This window comes from Mustela lutreola, chromosome 4 (assembly GCF_030435805.1).
Source record: "Mustela lutreola isolate mMusLut2 chromosome 4, mMusLut2.pri, whole genome shotgun sequence".
NCBI classification, from domain to species: Eukaryota; Metazoa; Chordata; class Mammalia; order Carnivora; family Mustelidae; genus Mustela; species Mustela lutreola.
In genome coordinates, this window is record NC_081293.1 from 151568264 (window position 1) to 151591130 (window position 22867).

Sequence of the window (22867 nt, forward strand, 5' to 3'; positions counted from 1 at the left end):
CATGGTCCCAGAGTCCTGGGATTAAGCCCTGCATCGGGCTCCCCACTCGACGGGAGGCCTGCTTCTCCCTCTCCCACTCTCCCTGCTTGTGATCCCTCTCTCATTTCTCTCTGTGTCAAATAAATAAATAAAATCTTTTAAAAATAAATCAATTAAATGTCCATACAACCCAAAATAATCTATAGATTCAATGTAATCCTATCAAAAGCCCAATGGCATTTTTCATAGAGCTAGAACTAACAATCCTAAAATTTGTGTGAACCACAAAAGACCCTGAATAATCAAAGCAATCTTGAGAAAGAAGAACAAAGCTAGAGTCATCACACTCTCTTATTCAAACTGTATTACAAAACTATGAATCAAAACAGTATGGTATTGGCAGAAGAACATACCCATAGATCATTGAAACAGAATAGAGAGCCCAGAAATAAACCCATGCACATATGGTGAGTCAGTTTATGACAAAGAAGCCAAGAATATGCAATGGAGAAAGTACTTTCTCGCTAATTAGCGTTGGGAAAACTGAACGAACACATGCAAAAGAACAAAACTGAACCACTATCTTACACCATCCACAAAAATTAACTCAAAGTGGATTAAAGACTTGAATATTACACCTAAAACCACAAAACTCCTAGAAGAAACCATAAGTGATAAGCTCCTTAACATTGGTCTTGGCAATGATTTTTTGAATCTGATCCCAAAAGCAAAAATAAAAGCAAAAGCAACAAAAGTAAAAACAAACAAGTAAAAACAAACACATCAAACAAGAACACTTCTGCACAACAAAGAAAACTATCAACGAAATGAAAAGGCAACCTACTGAATTGGAGAAGACATTTACAAACCATAGATCTGATAAGGAGTTAATATCCAAAATATATAAGGAACTCATAAAACTCAATAGCAGAAAAACAATCCAATTAAAAATTAAAAATGGGCAGAGGAGGGCACCTGGGTGGCTCAATGGGTTGAAGCCTCTGCCTTCTGCTCAGGTCATGATCTCAGGGTCCTGGGATTGAGCCCTGCATTGGGCTCTCTCAGCAGGGGGCCTGCTTCCCCCCCCCCCTTTCCTACTTGTGATCTCTGTCAAATAAATAAAACCTTAAAAAAATAAAAGGGCAGAGGAGCTAAATGGACATTTTTCGAAAGAAGATATACTGATGGCCAATGGGTATAAGCAAGGGTGCTCAACATCACCCATCATCAGGGAAATGCAAACCAAAACCAGTGAGATACCACCTGACACCTGTCAGAATGGCTACTTTCAAAAAGACGAGTAATAACAAGTGTTGGTGAGGATGTGAAGAGAACCTTCATGGACTGTTGCTGGAAATGTAAATTAGTGCAGCCACTATGAAAAAAATCACAGGGCAATATCTCAAAAATTTAAAAATAGAACCACCACATGATCCAGCAATTCCATTTCTGAGTATTTATCTAAAGAAAACAAAACCACTTACTTGAGAAGCTGTATCCACCCCCACATTCAATATAGCATCACTTACAACAGCCAAGATTTAGAAACAACCTAAGTGTTCACCAGTGAACGAGAGGATCAAGTGCGGTACATACATACAATGGCACTTTATTCAGCCATAAAAAAAGAGCTAAATATTCCGTTAGTGACAACATGGATGGACCTTAAGGATATATTGTGCTAAGTGAAGTAAGTCAAACTTAGAAAGACACACACAGTGTGATGTCATATATGGGATTCAGAAAAAAAAAAAAAAAAATGAAACTCAGACACAGAGAACATACTGGTGGTTGCCAAAGGTGAGGGCTAGGGGGGCTGGATAAAATGGGTGAAGTGGGTCAAAAGGTACAAAATCCCAGGTATAAATAAGTCATGAGTATGTAATGTACAGCATAGTGACTACAGTTAATAACACTGTCCCATAGCCACCGCTTTTGTGTGGTCTCAGTTACCCATGGTCGGCATGGTCTGGAAGCAGATGATCCCCTTTTGATGACTCATCAGGTCAACAATACTTACACTACATCACAGCGCCTACGTCATTTACCTCCCCTCCTTTTCCCTCCCCTTGTCATACAGGCATTTTCCAATCTCACATCACTGTCATCATCAGAAGGGGGAGTATGGTACATAAGATATTTGAGAGAGAGACACAACATTCACATAACTTTTATTACAGGACATGGTTAGAATTGTTCTACTTCATTGTTATTCTTGTTAATCTCTTACTAGGCATAACTTGTCAATTAAATTTTATCTTAGGGGTATATATACATATTATCTACATATGAAAAAATGTATTATACACAGGGTTAGGTATTATCCATGGAATCAGGCGTCCACTAGGGTCTTGGAACATATCCCCCACAGGAAGGGTGGACTACTATATTGCATATTTGAAAGTTATTAGAAGAGTAAATCTTAAAAGTTCTCATCACGAGAAAGTAAATTATTTGTAATTACATATGGTGACAGATGTTAACTAGACTTATTAAGTGATCACTTAGCAATATATACAAATATTGAATCATTACATTGTGCCACTGAAATAGAATGTGATATGTCAATTATACCTCAATTAAAAAATAAAATTTGTCCTTTATCTAGTGTGGCCTGGAATCAGTGTTCACAGGAGGAAGGAGACAGAAGCTCTCCTATAGGAAAATGAATAGCCAGATGTTCTTTATCCTCTTTGCACATATTTTTAAGGACAGCCCAAGGCATTTTTCTCTTCTTGGGGGACAGCAGTGTGAAAGCAAGAACAGAAGGTCACCAAGATGGAGACATCATACAATCAATTGGAAAGGGTTAGACCCAAGGCACACATCTGGAGGTGAGTGACGGGGGTAACGCTAAGTGGGGAAAAGCCTGCCCGTTCCTCACTCAAGGCACTTGTCGATCACCCTCCCTTTTGTCCCCGTTCTCCTGTGGGATCATCCTACTTCTTTTTAAAGATTTATTTTATTTGAGAGTGAGAGTGAGAGCGAGAGCAAGAGAGAGAGAGAGAGAGAGAGAGAGAGAACCCATGCAAGCCAGGAAAGGGCGGGGCAGGGGGAGCGGGGAAGAGAATCTGAAGCAAGCTCCACACTCCGCACAGAGCCCGACCCGGGGCTGATCCCAGGATGCTGAGATTGTGACCTGAACCCGAACCAAAAGTTGAAGTTCAGGTGACCCAAAGATTTTGTTTGTTTGTTTGTTTGTTTGTTTGTTTTAGAGATAGAGCATGTGCACTAACAGGGAAGGGGCAGAGGGGGAGGGAGAGAGAGAATCTCAAGCAGGCTCCATGCTGAGCGCAGAGCCCCAGGCCGCGATGGATCTCAGGACCCCCACCCCCAGATCGTGACCTGAGCAGAAATCAAGAGTCAGAGGCTCAGTGGCTGAGCCCCCCAGGCGCCGAGGGACCGTCCTGCTCCGTGTGCCGCAGATTCTGCAGTGCCTCTGCGGCTGGTCCCCAGCTTTGTTTCCTACCCGCCAGGGGGCTACTTTCTTGAGCCCAGGCTGCCTCCCACAAACCGAGAACTGGCTAGGAGGCTTCTGTTCAGTGAGGCCTCACATGCAGGGACCACACTGTACCCACTTCCTTTGGGCCACTACTGGCAGGGAGCACACTTTCCCTGGTCAAAGACATGCCGGCCACTTGCAGAGGGCTTCATGAGGTGAGCCCTCAGCCAGGAAGTCGACCCTCAAAGCCATTAAGAAATGGCTGTAGAGATACAGAAGCGGAACTGTGCGAGAGCAGAGCCAGGGAAGCGCTGGGGAGGAGCAGGCAGGGAAGGTGGCAGGGGAACGAGGCTCAGAGCTGGCGCAGCTGCTGGGGACCAGGAGAGGGACCTAATAGCTCCCCAGCCCCTGCTGCAATGACGCTGCCTCCTCTCCCAGGCTGAAGCTTTGCTTTGAATTCTGTCTCAAAGGCTTTGAAAGCCAAAATGCAAATTCAGAGAGAAAAATCCAGAGAAGGCTTTTACAACTCTAATAATATCCGAAAGGAGGGAAGCAGCTTTTCCAAAGCATATATGTAGTCCCCAGGATCCCTCCTACAGAGACGGGGTGGGGGTGGGGAGCATGCTTTCTCGTGCAGACCCCCACCCCCAAACTCATTCATTCAGCTCCACAAGCAGCTCAGTCCTATTATGACCCAGGCACTGGGCTAGGTGCTGGTGATTTCTCAGTGAACAAGACCAAGGCAGGCCTGTTGCCACCATTCCCCTTGCAACAACCCTTGATAATACCAGGTCCTCCAGGAATACGGTTTCTGATGGCATTCTCATAAGGCTCTTGAAAATCCGACAACATCACAACAGAGTAGGAAACCATCAACTTTTATCCACTCTGCCAAAGAGAAACAGCAAAACTATGGGGGCCCTGGGTTCCTGGTTCTGGGCTTGAAAACCAATTGCATCTCAAGTATCCCATTGACAATGGCTGCCTATCTGTAGGGAAAAGGATGTTAAGCCTGAGTGTAGGCCAGGCCCGAGGCAGTGCAGGGCAAGAAAGCCACGACTGATTGGCAACGTCTGCACAGGCCTGAGAAGGCAATGGAGCCTACCCCCTGACCCGAGGTTACAGATTCACCTAAATCACAGCATGTTAGTGAACAGCCAAAATCAGGACACACAGCTATTTTCTATGATTTTATTTTAATTCCAATATAATTACAAAAATCCTAAAATTGATCTGGAACCACACAAGACCCCAAATGGCGAAAGCAATCTGGAAAAAGGAAAGCAAAGCTGGAGGCATCACCATTCCAGACCTCAAGCTATCTTACAAAGCTGTCGTGATCAAGACAGCATGGTACTGGCACAAATACAGACACATAGATCAACAGAACAGAACAGAGAGCCTAGAAATAAACTCACAATTACATGGTCAATTAATCCACGACAAAGCAGAAAAGAATATGCAACAGGACAAAGACAGTCTCTTTAACAAATGATGTTGGGAAAACGGGACAGCCATGTGCAGAAGAATGAAAATGGACAGCTTCCTTACGCCATATGCAAAAATAGACTCGAAATGGATGAAAGACCTAAACGTGAGACCTGCCACCATAAAAATCCTAGAAGAGAGCACGGGCAGTAAGTAATGTCCTGACATCGGCTGTGGCAACATTTTTCTAAACATGTCTCCTGAGGCCGGGGAAGTAAAAGCAAAAATAAAAACAGTGGGACTCCATCAAAGGGTCACACAGCTTCGGACTCCTGGACGAGTGCTCTCTCTGCTACACTGCTCTGCAAACTAACAGCAAGGGGCACAGGGCGCAGAGGTGCTCTGGGGAAATGGCAGGATGGCCAGAGCTAGTTTCAACATCTCCAGGAACAGAGACTGGAACATTCCAGAGAAGGCAAAAGATGGTGGCTGACCTATGCTTGGGAGAGGATTAAGCAATAATTACCAACCCCCAGAAACCTAGATGCATACCGATGACTCAAGCTCTAGCAATTCAGGTATTTCCACACACACCGCTCAGGAGCACAGCCTTGCTCTCCGGAGAGCTCACTAAGCAGCCAAGGCAGCTTCTCTTTCCATAGGCAATGTCCTCCAGACTACAGATGCCGCAAAATGCCCACCAAGGCCGGGGAGCAAGTCTAGTTTTAGGCATCACCCCCTAAAATCCTGAAATGCAGATGCTGATGCTGCTTCCCTTTGCCTGTTAACCCCCTGGATGGGACACGCCATCCCCTTTCAAGTCTGCATGCTCCCTGAGAAGGAAAGCGGGGCAGGCAGCACCTTGCCTGTGTCTGAGCTGCCCTCCAGGTGCTGCACAGGGCCTTCGGGACCTGGAAGTTTCTGGAACCCTGCGGGTGGTTCTCCACTAGCTGCCCACCTCAAATTTGTTCAGGCTTGATACCCTGGTGCCAGAGGATGGCAGGGGGAGAGCCAGTCCCACAGGTGGGTCTCTTGGTCAATTCTGGTCATTCCACTGCTCTTGGTGGGGACTGGAGTAGAAAAGGCCACTGTGGAAATTCTGAGCAATTGACCTGAGGAACACCTGCTGAGGGCTCCCACAGCGTTTTTTCCTCTCTTAAAATGGGGTATGTGGAAGAGACCACTTTTCTGCCTCTGGACCTTGCTGTCTACAATGCAGAGCCATCTGGGGACCAAGAGAAGTAGGCTGCTGAGATGTGCAATGCATGGAGGCTACCAGGGGTGGGGGCGGTGCTCCATGGAGCCACTGGATTAACCCTCCACAATGCACCTGGGTTAAGTGTGGCTTGTCCCACCTCAAGAGGATTCCTTATGTGAGGCTCTTTGCAACTAGAGACACCCTAACCGGCTCATGAAGTTACTGTCACCTTCTTTGACAGGGAGACAAGAAACACAGAGGGCTCATGAGCCAATGACCCAATGGCACAAGGCCAATGACCCGAGGGCACAGGATGAGAATGCAGATGAGCATGTCCATCCCTGAAGCCCTGAGGCTTTCTGTCTTCTCTCTCCTTTCAAGACCTCCACGGGGCCTTGCTTACAGAAAGTACTAAATACCTACTCATCCAAGACGAGTAGCGAGCCCTGCCGGACACTGGAGCAGCCACTCCTAGGCTGGCTTTTTAGTCTCCATTTCAACCAAGAATTTCCCACAAACCAGAGATACCGAACCCAGGGGCAAGAGTGAGGAAATCTCTAGAAACCTGAACTACTGCACCCTGGGGCCAATACTATAACCTAAAGAGAGGCCTTGTGCTCTCTCTCTCACTTGGCTCTAACTTTAGGACTGTTAAGTTGCCTGAAAACAATTAACATCAAGGCACAGGGCTAACCACACATTCACCAACCTGACCAGGTGCCCCCTACACCATGACAGCGCCATCTCCGTTCCCAGTAAAGTCTGGAGGACACCTCCTCTCACGCACATACCCCCCAGGCAGAGAGGGGAAACAACAACCAAGCAATGAGAGGCGTCCGGCTCTCGGACAGACTAATCCATCCACCACCACCAGTGGATGAGACGCGGCAGGTCCGCAGGACGACCCGCCACGCTGAGAGGAGTTCCCCGCAGGAGCCCTTGGGACCGTCTTCTCTCCAAGCTCTGTGCTTCGGCTTCGAGACTGGAGAAATCAGGGGTTTTGTGATCTGGGCTTAAATCCCGAGTCCAGGCAAACAAATTAACATCAGTAGCTGAGGCCCCTCAGAAGTAAGAGGAAGATGAAGCAAAGACTCTGTCAGCTGGACAGTGCCCACTAAGCTGCAGACAGCATGCAGGGCCAGAGCCGGGCCAGACGGTGGAAGGCGGGAGGAAGGCGGACACAGAAGCAGGCAGGTACAACCTAGGTTACCCCTCAGAGCCGCACTGGTTAGTGTCCCAGCGGGAGAATCTTGGGTGACATGGCTCCTGAAGGCAGCGGGGCTAATCTGAGGAACGGGACGGAAGCAGAGGAGGTGAATCTGTGTCCTTCTGTGCATCTGTGTGGACAGGAGTGAAGGAGCTTTCAGATAAGGCCTGACTGTGAGGAAGAGCCTGGAGCTCAATCCCAGGAATTGAAGTAAGTTCAGGGGACTGGCCTGGAGAATGGGAGGGGACAATGGTGGGAAAGGACACTGAACAGCAAAAACTGGGCTTTGCCGACCAGAGGGGGTGTGGTCGTCATCCTAAGACACTGGGGAGCACAGAGGGCACAGAAGGCACAAGCCAGGCAGGGGCACGTTCCAACCCACTGCCTGCGGAGAACCCACTGGGAAGGGTGACAGTGGATACAGGGACGAGGACATCCACTAGTAAGTTCCATGAACCTCCACAGAAGAGACAGTGGAGGCCAGCACCAGGGAAGTGGTTGTGAAGCAAGGGCCATGGGTACAGGTAAGGAAGATACTGAAGAGGTAGAGTCAACTAGCCAGAGACTAGGTGTGGGCGAGAAGCTGAGGCAAGAGTCATGTCTGGTACTAAGATTTCTGGCTGAGACAACTAGACTTAAGCCTCAGCAACCAGCGCCTCAAAGGGAGTCAGGCCAAGAAGCAGGTTGAGAGAGAAAAGGACAATTTCAGTGATGGCTCCAGGCTAGGTGTCAGACCCTATGTGAAGAGCCCAGGTGGGATAAACATCTGCTCATCCGAACTTGAACTCTTGACTTGTTCCAGGCAATCCTGTTTTGAATCTCATCTCATCCACATCTCATCACTCTTAAAACATGTATTTTTTTCACAGCTTAACATCTGAAATCAGGATGTTTTAAAATTGATGGGTGACATGGTTTAATTGGCAGTGTTCTTTCTTAGTGATATGTCAAATAGTGGTGCATCTTACAATGGATGACATCTTGGATTTGATGAAATATAATGTCGACCAATCTTAGAAGAAAATAGTACTTGAGCGTTTCTCCTTAGGACATAAATCTTACCTAGTTCCAAAAAGATCTGAAGTAGCCTGTCAAAGTAAAGCTGCTAGGACATGATGGGTTCTGCGAAAAAAAAATAACAACTAGTCCCAGAACCAAATATTGGAAAGAATCCCCAGAACACCCTTATCTCCCACATGAGGGGTTATTAGTTGGCCATGATTTACACTGTGGATAAAAATAACAGAAAGTGAAACAAGCTTTCAGAAGCCCTCAGTCGTAAGAACTAAGATTAAAAGCAGGAGACAGAATAATTTGAAAATAATAACAGTAAGTTCACTGACTTTTCAGAGAGCACAGAAATGGGTATGGTCTGGGGGGGGGGGTCTCAGAAAAGTTGTTTTTTGTTTTTTGTTTTTTTAAGATTTTACTTATTTCTTTGAGAAAGAGAGCACAAGCAGGGGGAGTGACAGAGGCAGAGGGAGAAGCAGACTCCCCGTTGAGCAGGGAGCCCGATGCGGGGCTTGATCACAGGACCCTGGGATCATGAACCGAGGCCCAGGCAGACACCTAACTGACTGAGCCACCCAAGCACCCCAGAAAAGACATCTTTTTAAAAGATGGACTTGGTGACACCTTGAAAGCTTCATAGCTGCATTTCTCACAAAGACTATGATCACCAAGACAAGGCACACTAACATCTTCCTGCTGTTCTTCAAGGGCTCTGTAGAGCTTTATTCAAGAATTGAACAAGTGTTTCCCATGACAAAACATACAGAGAACAGCCTCCTGCTTTCCAGACTTGGTGGCACAGCCAAGTGTCTGGGTCCACACTCATCTCGGAAGAAGCCAGGCTGTGGCTACAGACAGGAACCAGAGCCTCTCCCACCTTCCCTGAAGGTCGCTAGTCCTCCCACAGTCCGTTCCCAGTGGCGACTCCGAAGCTGCCTGCCTCCTCCAAGATGTGAATATCAGAAAAGCTACACTTCAGTCTGTAAGGACGTCACTTGATTTCTCCTCTGAAACGTGGCATCTCTCTGCTCTATTATCAAAGGCTAAGTCACACGTTTCCCTCTGACAGCTCTGACCTTTCCTGGCGTTTATAACCAAGCTCTGTTTGGGGCTAGCTATAATAGCAATAGTTCTAAAAGTGTTCCCACTGATAACTACATGCAGCGCGAACTTACCACGCATCCTGCCTGGTTTATATTCTCTCATTTAATTCTCACCCAAATACCTTGGGAACACTAATCCCATTTTATTAATGAAATCCAGGGCAATGAAAGAGAAACAGATGGCTCCTAGGTCTTGGTTTAAAGAAAAAGATCTTTTTTAAGCCAGGAGTGGGAGGAGGTGGTATATTACTGTTCATTATACTATTCTTTATATTTCCACATTTCCACAATTTTTTTTGTTTTACAGATGAGCCTGAAGTTTACCACTCCACGATGGGGCTAGAGTCCCCCTACCCCCAACACTGAGAGAAAAGCCTGAGGAGATGCTGTTGGCTGCTCCCACGCCCAGACTTTGGGGTACCCTCCCCTTGTTTGTTTTGACTACTTTAAGGCTGACCCTGAAGGAGAAACAAATTAAAAAGAGAAAAAAATGAAAGGACCGAATTCAGGAGACTTTGGTCTTCAAGTACATGTGACCAGAAGTCTTTAAATTGTTAGGCACAAACTCCATTAAAAATAATAATGCCTGGGGCACCTGGGTGACTCAGTGGATTAAGCATCTGCCTTTGGCTTGGTTCATGGTCTCACAGTCCTGGGATTGAGTCCCGCATCAGGCTCTCTGCTCAGCGGGGAGCCTGCTTCCCTCCTCTCTCTGCCTGCCTCTCTGATTACTTATGATCTCTCTGTCAAATAAATAAACAAAATCTTTAAAAAAAAAAAGAGTTGAAAAATAATAATGCCCATGCAGAGTTGAACACTAGCACAAAAGGATTTCCCAACTATCTGCTGGCCACAGGGAAATTTATCAGGTTGGAAGGAAAACAGTTCCAACCACAATGCATGGTTTCTTTAAGAAAGACATGGGCCTTCCAAAACCTGCCTTCAAATCACTGCTAAATCAGGGAAAAGCAGACAGCACATGGGGACGCGCTCACGAGAGCTATGGTAGGAACTTTAGAGAGGTCAGATGTGGGCCGCAAGAAAGAGCAGCTTTTATAAGTTCTTGTGTGTGGGATGCCTGGGTGGCTCATTCAGTTAAGCATCTGTCTTTGGCTCAGGTCATGATCCCAGGGCCCTGGGATCAAGTCCTGCATCAGGCTCCCTATTCAAGGACCGCTTGCCTCTCTCTCCGCTCATACTTGTGCATGCACACATGTGTGCTCTCTCTCTCTCTGAGAAATAAAATAAAATCTTTAAAAATAATTTTTTTACATAAAAGTTTTTGTGTGTAAACTTTTAGAATTCAGAAGTATTTAGATACACTAAGACTGAGTGTAATTTTGAAATATTTTAAATAATTATGGAAGCTTGTCGTTGCCAGACCACTGCTGGCATGATATATTAGTGGCACATCATTTAGAAGCTGGAATTCTTAATGAAAAGCCAAACTTCTAATTATCAGGTATTCATTCAGAAATTGAATCTGTTTTACTAGAATTTGCTTTAAAATACAACAGAGAATGAGAATGGTATCTGCCCTGGAAATCAGCTGAAACCAGGGCCCGAACTCAGGGAGAAGGGGCTGATGCATGTACTCTGGAGTCCACTCACTTCTCATATTTAGCCAGGAGAAAACCCTCAAAGGTCATCTAGTCCAGGTGCTTCAGCAACAGCTGAGAAAACAGACCAGAGGCAGAAGTGACATAGCAAGTTATAGAAGTTATTTACCAGAAATAAACCTCTCCAAGACCCTAGGAGATCAGAGGCAGAGATGGTGTGGGGTGCGGTGGTTATACCTGAGGCAGCAACAGACAGCTGCTGACAATGGGAGACAAGGCAGAAAAATGAGAGTTTATTACAAAATAGTGATGATCTTAAGAATAAAACATGGGGGCGCCTGGGTGGCTCAGTGGGTTAAAGCCTCTGCCTTCAGCTCAGGTCATGATCCCAGGGTCCTGGGATCGAGCCCCACGTCGGGCTCTCTGCTCCGTGGGGAGCCTGCTTCCTCCTCTCTCTCTGCCTGCTTGTGATCTCTGTCTGTCAAATAAAAAAATAAAATCTTTAAAAAAAAAAAAAAAAGAAAGAATAAAACATGAATCCAAATCATTATGAAAATGTCTCATTAAACATGGTATTCTCCATTTAAAAATTTTTTTAAAAAGAAGTCCCTGATCTATCGTAGCGTGGTTTTCCATCAAGAATATTTAAAGATAGGGGCGCCGGGGTGGCTCAGTGGGTTAAAGCCTCTGCCTTCGGCTGGGGTCATGATCTCAGGGTCCTGGGATCGAGCCCCGCATCGGGCCCTCTGCTCAGAGGGGAGCCTGCTTCCCTTCCTCTCTTTCTGCCTGCCTCTCTGCCTGCTTGTGATCTCTGTCAAATAAATAAATAAATAATCTTAAAAAAAAAAAAAAAGAATATTTAAAGATAAACAGAGCTCTCATTCAAAGAGGTCAGCTCCAGGTGTCTAGAAGGTTAATTCCAGTAGAATACCTTCACACTCAACAAGGCTAGATAAATGTTGTATATGCAGGTGCCCGTTTTTTCAAGAATAGAGGAAGTTTTTGAGAGGTACACACATTTCATGGACAATAAAGCTAATACTCTGAATTCTAAGCGTTAAAATATCTTTTACACAGATGACAAGTTATCTAAATTACCTGAAATAAAATGATTGACTGCAAATAAGTCCTCAAGAACGTACAGTACTTAAGCATTACTAATTACTTCTCCCAAGGCCACACATATGTCAGACAGCGCCTTATCAATCCAATGATGTTGTAGGAGTCCAAAGATAGGCAGATGATGTAGATAAGAATTTATGACTCCAGCATGAAGTAAGAACATTAGCTCTACATGATCTCTGTCCCATGACTGGGAGAGTCTTCCCTTGCCATCCATCCCCTCCCTCTGTAACTCACCTTTACCTCTTAGCAACAGAACAAGGAGGAGTTGACTCTGTCAGAAGACTCATCTATTTCTCGATGTTAAATGTCTTCCTTCCCCTTTTCCTAGTGCCACCTTCTTCCTCACCTCCACCTCACCACCTTCATCACATCTACAATGAACAAGCTTCTACAGACCCTCCTGAGGTGGTGATCTCATCCCTGTGTACAGCTCCTCCAGGTGGGCAGGCCTAGCCACGTGCTGGGCTTGCTCACACATGTCTAGTCCACTGTGCTGGGAACCTGGATTCATGCTTTACCTTTCCATTCTGTGCCAGAACATTAGCTACTTTTACCTCAGCCAGTTTCTTTGCCTCACAGTCACTTAAACACAATTTTGAAGAAAGAATGGGAAACTTAGAGCCAGGAAATCCTGGGTTGAATCCCAGCTCCAGCATCCAAATTGAGCTCAGGGACTGAAAACAAGTTACTTTTCCTTCTGAGCCTTAGATCCTAAGTGAAAAAGAAGAGAATTGTGCAGAGTAAATACACACTTTGTGTCTGTGCCTTAAAGTGCCTAGCACACAGCAGGTGCTCAGTAGAGGCTTGTTTCCTTCCCTTCCTCTCTCCCTGGCTTCCCACTTACAACTTCTGGCAAGAACTTCTTTCCCTTCCGAATATTTTCTCCTATCTCTACTCACTGACCCCTTTCCATATGCTTCCTGTTGGCATCATTTTCTACACCTGAATCACAAAGAGGGTTTGGAAAACCTATACTGGGAAATACGATTATAAAGCATTGCCAAACCTGGGTCACAAAACAGAAGTATTTTGTAGCAACACGGACGGGACTGGAAGAGATTATGCTGAGTGAAATAAGTCAGAGAGAGGCAATTATCATATGGTTTCACTTATTTGTGGAGCGTAACAAATAGCATGGAGGACATGGGGAGTTAGAGAGGAGAAAGGAGTTGGGGGAAATTGGAAGGGGAGGTGAACCATGAGAGACTGTGGACTCTGAAAAACAACCTGAGGGTTTTGAAGGGGCGGGGGGTGGGAGGTCAGAGTACCAGGTGGTGGGTATTATAGAGGGCACGGATGGTTAGTGAATAAGCTTTGAAGACTGCAGTTGCCTCAGTGTTCTCAAGGTCTATAGAAAATCCACCCACTAAATGCTTGATACTTGACTTTTATGGTAGTATTTACTCATTAATTTTTTTAAACATAATTTTGTTCAATGAGTGAATGTATTTTTTATTTCATATAATCCTAAAAATGTTGGAAAAGTGAAAATAAACCACCTATATACAAATGCAAGTGAGTTTTCTCTTCATTTGGAGTTGCATTTTCTATTTTAAATGAACAAGAGTAAAAAGAAAAAGAATGAAAGATAGAAAAAGGGAGATAAAACTACACAGAAAAATACACATATGTTAACATACAAATGAAAACATCAGCTCTTGTGAAGATGATTGCAAAAACTTCTCAATTGGACTCCCTGCTTCCACTCATCCACTCTCTTCTCAAATCAGCAGCCAGAAAGATCCCTCTAAAAAATGAGTCCCACCATGTCACTTCTTGCTCAAATTCTTCTGGTGGCTTCCCATCTCACTCTGAATAAAAGCTGAAGTCTTTCCAGCAGCCTGCAAGTCCCTGTAGAACTTGCCATCCACTCCTTTTACCCACCCAGGCCTCCCTTTCTCCTGCCCAGCTTACTTACTCCAGCCACATTGGCCCTTGCCCACAACACTCTTGCCCAGGATACCCCTGTACTTGAATCTGTCCTCCTTCAAATCTTTGCACTGAGGCCAACTTCCCTGCAATGCCTTCTATGGCCACTTTTTCAAATCATAAACCCCATTCCTAGCCCGCCCTTCTTGCTATATTCTTCTCCATAAAACCAATCCCCATTAACCTAGTATATACTGCACTGAGTTGTACATTTTGTGTCTCTCCCCACTAGATTAAACAGCAGAAATGTTGGCATTTTGGTCACTGCAGCATCCCAAACATGTAGAACAGTACATGGCACATAGTGGCACTCAACAAAATTCCTTATCAACTGTTCAATAGACATAAGGTAAAAAGAATGAGTTATATGGATTAAAAAGAATTTACTACAAGCTAAGCAAGGAATAACTGTGGGGTTTTCTTCAAGATCTCCTAGTTGAAAATCAGCTCTTCTGCTAAAGCCCCTAATTTGCTTTCTTCTTTTCCTAATCAGAAAGCTAGCAGGAACCAGACGGGACTGTCATTTTCTTGCTTCTGATATCAATATTTAAAAATGTAGGTCATAGCATTCTCCTCATTGGCATTCTCACCATTGGCATTTAATAAATAGCATAACTTTTTTTAAAAAGTAGATATTTGCCTGAAGTAACATTCTTTTAGAGTGCTTCCCTTAAGCTTTGCATAGTGGCAGTATCATATGAGGCATTATGAGGTTTATCTAAGGCACAATTATTGCTAATAGAGTGCTTCCTTTAAATGTAAATGGACTAAATTCTCCAATAAAAATGCAGAGTAGCTGAATGGATTAAAAAAAAAAAAAAAACACTCTAGACCCATCTATATACTGCCTACAAGAGATTCACTTAAGACATAAAGACACAAATAGAGAGAGTGAAGTTCTGGAAAAAGATATTACATATAAATGGAAACCAAAAGAAAGCTAAGCTAGCTAGAGCAGACAAAAAAGACTTTAAAACAAGGACTGTGATAAAAAACAAAGAGCATTATTTGATGTTAAAGGAGTCAACCCAACAAGAGAATATAACATTTGTAAATGTTTATGTACCTAACATAGGAGTACCTAAATACATAAAGCAAATATTAACAGACCTAAAGAAAAAAATTGACAGCAATACAATAATAGTATGGGGCTTTAATATCTCACTTTCATCAATGGATAGATCATCTCAGACAGATTATCAGGAAGGAAGTATCAGCCTTAAATGACATGTTAGGCCTGGTGAACTTAAAAGATATATATAGAATATTCTATCCAAAAGCAGAATACACATTCCTCTCAAGTTCATATGGAACATTCTCTAGTATAGACCATTATGTTATGCCACAATTCTTAATAAATTTAAGATGACTGAAATCACATCAAGAATCTTTTTGGAACACAACAGTATGAAACTAAATTCAATTACCAGAAGAAAACTGAAAAATTCACAGAGATGTGGAGATTAAAGAACATGCTATGGAACAACCAATGTGTGAAAGAATAAAAGATTAATTCAAAAGAAATCTTGAGACAAAAGAAAACAGAAATATAATACACCAAAACTAATGGGATGCAGCAAAAGTTCCAAGAAGGAAATACATAGCAATAAATGTCTACACCTCAAGAAACAAGAAAAATCTCAAATAAACAACCTAACATTACACCTCAAGGAATTAGAAAAAGAACAAAGCCCCAAATTAATAGAAGAAAGGAAATAACAAAATGAGAGCAGAAATAAATGAAATAGAGATTAATAAGACAATAGAAAATATCAATGAAACTAATGGCTGGTTCTTTAGAAAGACAGACAAAATTGACAAACTTTTAACTAGACTCACCGGGAAGAGAGGATTCAAATAAATAAAATCAGAAATGAAAGAGAAGGGCGCCTGGGTGGCTCAGTGGGTTGAGCCGCTGCCTTCGGCTCAGGTCATGATCTCAGGGTCCTGGGATCGAGTCCCACATCGGGCTCTCTGCTCAGCAGGGAGCCTGCTTCCTCCTCTCTCTCTCTCTCTGCCTACCTCTCTGCCTACTTGTGATCTCTCTCTGTCAAATAAATAAAAATAAAAAATCTTAAAAAAAAAAAAAAAAAAGAAATGAAAGAGAAGACATACTCAAAATGATACCATAGAAATACAAAGGATCTTAAGACAGTACAATGAACAATTATACACCAACGAACTGGACAACCTGAAAGAAAAGAATTAACACCTAGAAACATACAACCTACTAAGACTAAATCAGGAAGAAATAAAAAATCTGTACAGTCCAGTTACTAATAAGGAGACTGAATTACTAATCAAAATCTCCCAACAAATAAAAGTCAACCAAAGAGCCTCAGTGGTGAAGTCTACCATGCATTTAAAGAATGGCAATCCTTTTCAAACTCATCCAAAAAACAGAAAAGGAGAGAACACTTCCAAATTCATTTTAAAATGCAGCATTACCTTGGTACTGAAACCAGACAAGAATATCACAGAAAAGAAAATTATAGGTCAGTTGGGTAACACATGTTAACAAGACTTATTGTGGTGATCATTTCACAATATATACAAATATGGAATCATATTGTACACTCAAAACTAATACTATGTTGCATGTCAATTACACCTCAATTTAAAAAAGAACGAACATGGGAGAAGGTAGAGGGAGAGGGAGGAGCAGATTCCTTGCTGAGCTGGGAGTCCAGCATGGGACTTGATCCCAGGACCCTGGGATCATGACTTGATCATGAAGGCAGATGCTTAACCAACTGAGCCACCTAGGAGCTCCAGTACATTCAAACTTTGATGGGAATTACATTCAATCTGTAGGTTGTTTTGGATAGTAGGGACATTCTAGTGATATTCTAAACCATGAGCATAGAATATCTTATTATTTATTTATTTTTCAATTTATTATTTATTTTAAAGATGTTATCTCTGTCAAATAAATAAATAAGAAGTAGGCAGAGAGGTAAGCAGAGAGAGATGGGGAAGCTGGTTCCCTGCTGAGCAGAGAGCCTGATGCGGGGCTCAAATGCAGGACAATATCCATGATAGACATAGATGCATAGATCCTCAACACAATATTAGCAAACTGAAGAAAACATCACATTAAAAGAATCATATATAATGATCAAGTCAGATTTACTCCAGCTATGCAAGGATGGTTTGAGATCCATGAATCAAGCAATGTGATACACTACCCTAACAAAATGAAATCATAGCAATCATACAATCAGTTCAATAGATGCAGAAAAAGCAGTGTTAATGAAATTCAATATTCCTATATGATAAAACCTCTCAACAAAGTAGATATGGAGGGAACATACCTCAATATAAGGCCATATATATGATAAGCTCACAGTGAAAATCCACACTCAACAGTGAAAATCCAAAGCTTTATCTCTAAGATTAGGAACAAGGATGCTCACTCTCTCTACTTTATTCAACATAGTACTAGAAATCCTAGCCAGAGTGATTAGACAAGAAAAAGAAATAAAATGCCACCACACAGGAAAGGAAGAAATAAAACTACTTCTATTTGCATATGACACGATATTACATACGGAAAATCCTAAAAACCCCACCAAAATACTGTTAGAATAAAAAAATTCAGCCAAGTTCCAGGATACAAACTCAATACACAAAAGTCTGCTGCATTTCTATACATAGATATGAACATTCCAAAAGAGAAATTAAAATAATTCCATTTATAATTACATCAAAAAGAAGAAAATACCTAAGAATAAATTTAACCAAAGAGATGAATATTCTGTACACTGAAAATTGTAAGCCTCTGATAAAAATAAATTGAAAAAGGGGCACCTGGGTGTCTCAGTGAGTTAAAGCCTCTGCCTTCAGCCCAGGTCATGATCCCAAGGTCCTGCGTTTGAGCCCTGCATCAGGCCCTCTGCTCAGCAGGGAACCAGCTTCCCCATCTCTCTCTGCTTACCTCTCTGCCTACTTTTTATTTATTTGACAGAGATAACATCTTTAAAATAAATAATAAATTGAAAAATAAATAAATAATAAGATATTCTATGCTCATGGATTAGAATATCACTAGAATGTCCCTACTATCCAAAACAACCTACAGATTGAATGTAATTCCCATCAAAATTTGAATGTATTGGGGCTCCTAGGTGGCTCAGTTGGTTAAGCATCTGCCTTCAGCTCAAGTCATGATCCCAGGGTCCTGGGATCAAGTCCCATGCTGGACTCCCTGCTCAGCAAGGAATCTGCTTCTCCCTCTGCCTTCTCCCCACACTCCCCACTCATTTTCTGTCTCTCATTCTCTGTAAAATAAATAAATAAAATCTTTTTTTTTTCCTCAAGATTTTATTTATTTGTCAGAGAGACAGAGAGGGCACAGGCAGAGTGGCAGGCAGAGGCAGAGAGAGAAGCAGGCTCCTTGCAGAGCAAGGAGCCCAAAGTGGGATTCAATCCCAGTTTGCTGGGATCATGACCTGAGCCAAAGGCAGCCATTTAACCAACTGAGCCACACAGGCATCCCATAAATAAAATCTTTTAACAAAATTCCAATGCAGTTTTCACAGGAAAGAAAAAAAAAAAAACTCTAAAAATTCTAAAATTTGAACAGAACCACAAAAACTCCTGAGTAGCAGGAAGAAGAACAAAGCTGGAGATATCACACTGTCTTATTTCAAACTATATTACAAAACTACACTAATCAAAACATTAAGACTTGGACATAAAACACACATACAGATCAAAGGAACAGAATACAGAGTCCAGAAATAAAACCATGCACATACCGTCATTTCATTAATGACAAAGAAGCCAAGAATATAAAATGGGGAGAGGACAGTCTCTTCAATAAATAGTATTAGAAAAACTGGAGAGCCATATGCAAAAGAATGAAACTGTGCTACTATCTTACATCATCCACAAAAATTAACTCAAAGTAATTAAAGACTTTAATGTTACACCTGAAACCATAAAACTCCCAGAAGAAAGCATGGATGGTAAGTTCTTAGACATCAGCCTTGGCAATTAGTTTTTTAATCTGACACCAAAAGCAAAAGCGGCAAAAGAAAAATAGCAAATGGGACTACATCAAACTAAAATACTTCTTTCTGCACAACAAAGGAAACCATCAACAAAAATGAAAAGGCAACCTACTAAATGGAAAAAGTATTTGCAAATCATATACCCGATACAGAGTTAATATATCAAATATATAAAGAACTCATACAGTTCAACAGAAAAAAGAAATCCAATTTTTAAAATGGGCAGATCTGAGTAGACATTTTTCCAAAGAAGACATACAAATAGCCAATAGCCACATGAAAAGATGCCCAGTATCACTCATCAAGGAAATGCAAATCTGGGCACCTGGGTGGCTCAGTCAGCTAAGTGTCTGCCTTCAGCTCAGGTGGAAACAGGTGGGAGTCCCAGGATCGAATCCTACATCAGGCTCCCTGCTCAATGAGGAGTCTGCTTCTCCCTCTAGCCCTCCAACATCTCATATTCTCTCTAATAATAAAAATCTTAAAAAAAAAAAAAAAAAAAAAGGAAATATAAATCAAAGCCACAATGAGATATCACCTCCTACCTGTTAGAATAGCTCGTATCAAAAAGACAAGAAGTGGGCACCTGGGTGGCTCAGTTGGTTAAGCCGCTGCCTTTGGCTCAGGTCATGATCCCAAGTTCCTGGAATCGAGTCCCAATTCAGGCTCTGCTCAGTAGGGAGCCTGCTTCCTCCTCTCTCTGCCTGCCTCTCTGCCTACTTGTGATCTGTCAAATAAATAAATAAAATCTTAAAAAAAAAATTTAAAATAGAACTACCATACGATCCAGAATTTTCACTTATGCGTACTTATGCCAAGTATTTAAACATTTTTGCAAAAAGATTTGTGCCCCGATGTTCACTGCAGCATTATTTAGAATAGCAAAAATATAGAAACAATCTAAGCATCCATGGATATATGAATGGATAAAGAATTATAGTATATATATATGTTGTATTGTGGTTTATAGTAAGAAATATATATTTGGTCTTCAACCCAGTTCTTGGCACAGAGCTTCTAAAACCTGTGGAATTTCCTGCGATAAAAGCAATAAAAGTGTCTTTTGTTATCTTAATGTTGTGACTTTGGGAAAGCCTGAGGTAACCTAAAGATGGGGGCTGGTTAGGGAGTCAACCTGTAATTAGAAGGTTTTAACTTTCAGTACCCCGACTCCAACCTCTAGGGAGGGGAGAGGGGCTGGAGGCTCAATCAATCACCAAATGGTCCATGAGGGTGTAATCAATTCTGACTGTGTAATAAAGCCTCCATAAAACCCCAAAAAGATGGGGCTCAGAGAGCTTCCAGATTGGGGAACACATGAAGATTTGGAAAGAGTGGTGACCTGGAGAGAGCAGGGAGGCTCCATGACTTTTCCCATACCATGCCCCATGCATCTCTTCCACCTGGCTGTTCCTGAGTTATTATCCTTTTGTAATAAAACAGTGATCTCCTATATAAAATGTTTCATATTTCAAATTAACTGAACTCAAGGAGCGGGTCACGGAATCTGATTTTTAGCCAGTTGGTCAGAAGTATAGCTGACAACCTGGACTTGTGAAGGACATCTGAAGTCCAAGGATGGGGGCATGGGAATCTCCAACCTGCATGCCTCATCGTCAGAAGCACAAGGAACAGCCTGGGCTTGCTGCTGGCATCCAACACAGACTGAGGGTGGAGGACAGTCTTTTTAGGACTGAACCCTTACCCTATGAAGCTGATACTATCTGTAGGCAGAAAGTACCAGCACTGAGTTGAGTTCTTGGACACTCCTGGAATAGAGTCAGGTAGCTAACTTAACACATACACGATGGAGTAGTATTCAGCCACATAAAAGAAGGAAATCTTGCCATTTGGAACAGCATGGATGGAGCTGGGGATTATGCCAAGTGAAATAAGCCACACGGAAAGACAAGAAGAACCCAATCTCACTTATATATGGAATCAAAACAAACAAGCTCATGGATACGGAGGCCAGATTAGTGGTTGCCAGAGGTAAGAGGGTGGAGGTACATAAAATGGGTAACGATGGAAAAGTGCAAACATTCAGCTGTGAAAGATGTAAGATACAACACACTGACTATAGTCAGTCATACTGCATGTTTGAAAGCTGCCGAGAGAATACATTTTAAAAGCTCTCATCGCAAGAAAAAATGTATTTACAACTACATATGGTGGTAGATAGATGTGGTGTTCATCTTGCAATAGGGACAAATAACAAATCATTATGTAGTGCACCTGAAACTAATACAACATTATATGTCAATTACACTTCAATCAAAAAAATAAAATAATAATATTTTCCACTTCTCCCCACTCCAGCTAAGAACAATGAAGAAATTCCAGGCTAAAAGGATCAGCTCTCAGAAAGTTTCAACCCAACACTCAATCAAAGCAACTTTGCTTTGGGGCAAAGTTCCCATCTGTCACCCTTTTTACAAAGGTCCCACTGAATGAGATACGTGTCAAATCCAAAATGCCAAACAGAATTGTCATTACCTCTCAGTGGAATCTCTGATGAGCTGCTGCAGGTCCACCTCCTGCTTCCTCAGGCTTCCAAAAGAAGACTGACTTTCCACAAGTCCTTTGCCTCCAACATTCAGCTTGACCTTCCCTAGTGCCGTCTCAATGGTCCCGCTCACGTGGTTTTGAAACTTGCCCTCATATTTCACAAAGTCCGACTCCACGACCACTGGAGTGAATGACACAGGCAAAGGAATCTGAGGATAATTTGGCCACCTAGCTGCCTTAGGTCACCTACCTTCCCAATCCTATGGAAAACCACAGGAAAAAAATTTTGAATTTCCATTCAAAATGGAAAGTTGGCAGCCATGCTCCGTATATGTTCAAACCAAAATGGAGCTAGCACCCCGAGGTACTGACTGAGAGAGGGATGGGGCTGGTGGCCAGGGGGCTCTATTGGGTGCTGTTTTTGTTTATTTCGTCTTTCATTTCCAATATATACATATGTAGACGGGTACCACAAGTATCTGAAGAGTTTAACAAGTTTAAAGCCAGCATCCTGGGGCCCCTGGCTGGCTCAGTCGGCAGAACACTCAACTCTTGATCTCAGGGTTGTGAGGTTTAACCCCACAATGGCTATAGAGATTACTTAAAAATAAATAAGTAAAAAAACTTTAAAGCAAGCATCCATTTAACCACTATTCAGATAGAATTTTTTTAAATAGAATATTTTATATATTTTTTTAAAGATTTTATGCATTTATTTGACAGAGATCACAAGCAGGCAGAGAGGCAGGCAGAGAGAGAGAAGAAGGGAAGAAGGCTCCCCGCTGAGCAGAGAGCCAGATACGGCTCGCGACCCTGGGATCACGACGTGAGCCTAAGGCATAGGCTTAACCCACTGAACCACCCAGGTGCTCCTAAATAGAATATTTTAAATGTGTGAAGACTCTAAAGGAACTGCATGCGGAGGACACCGAAGCAGAGTGAAAACAGCAGTTCTGCTCCTGACTCATGTTCGAGTGGTCTGCCTTACTCAGCCCTGTGGAGCGCGGGCATCTCCCCTTCCCACCCACCAGTCTAGGAGGACATTCCCCTGGCCTTCACTACCATCTCTATGAAAAAATTTCCTTTCCCGTACTTACTTGTTTATTTTTTATTTTTATTTATTTATTTTTTAGAGCGATAGCATGGGCAGAGGGAGAGAATCTTAAACAGGCTCCACCCCCAACAGGGATGCAGGATTGACTGGGGGCTGGATCTCACCACCCTGAGCTCCGGACCCAAGCTGAAATCGCGAGTCTGAGGCTTGACTGAGCCACCCAGGCATCCAGGCTCACCTGTTTACATTGACCTCTACCCAGCCATTTCATTCCTTATCATACAATACCTTATCTCTCCTCAGACAGTC

General features: G+C 42.8%; 1 protein-coding gene across 2 annotated transcripts in view; it reads right to left on the reverse strand.

Annotated features, from left to right (window-relative positions):
- The window catches only part of GSDME (gasdermin E), a 79499-nt gene that overhangs the window by 42236 nt on the left and 14396 nt on the right, over positions 1-22867 (reverse strand). For both annotated transcript variants that reach the window (XM_059171377.1, XM_059171376.1), the window contains exon 3: positions 21493-21685. In XM_059171377.1, coding sequence (XP_059027360.1) covers positions 21493-21685 — 193 coding nt within the window. The remainder of the gene's footprint in view (positions 1-21492; positions 21686-22867) is intronic.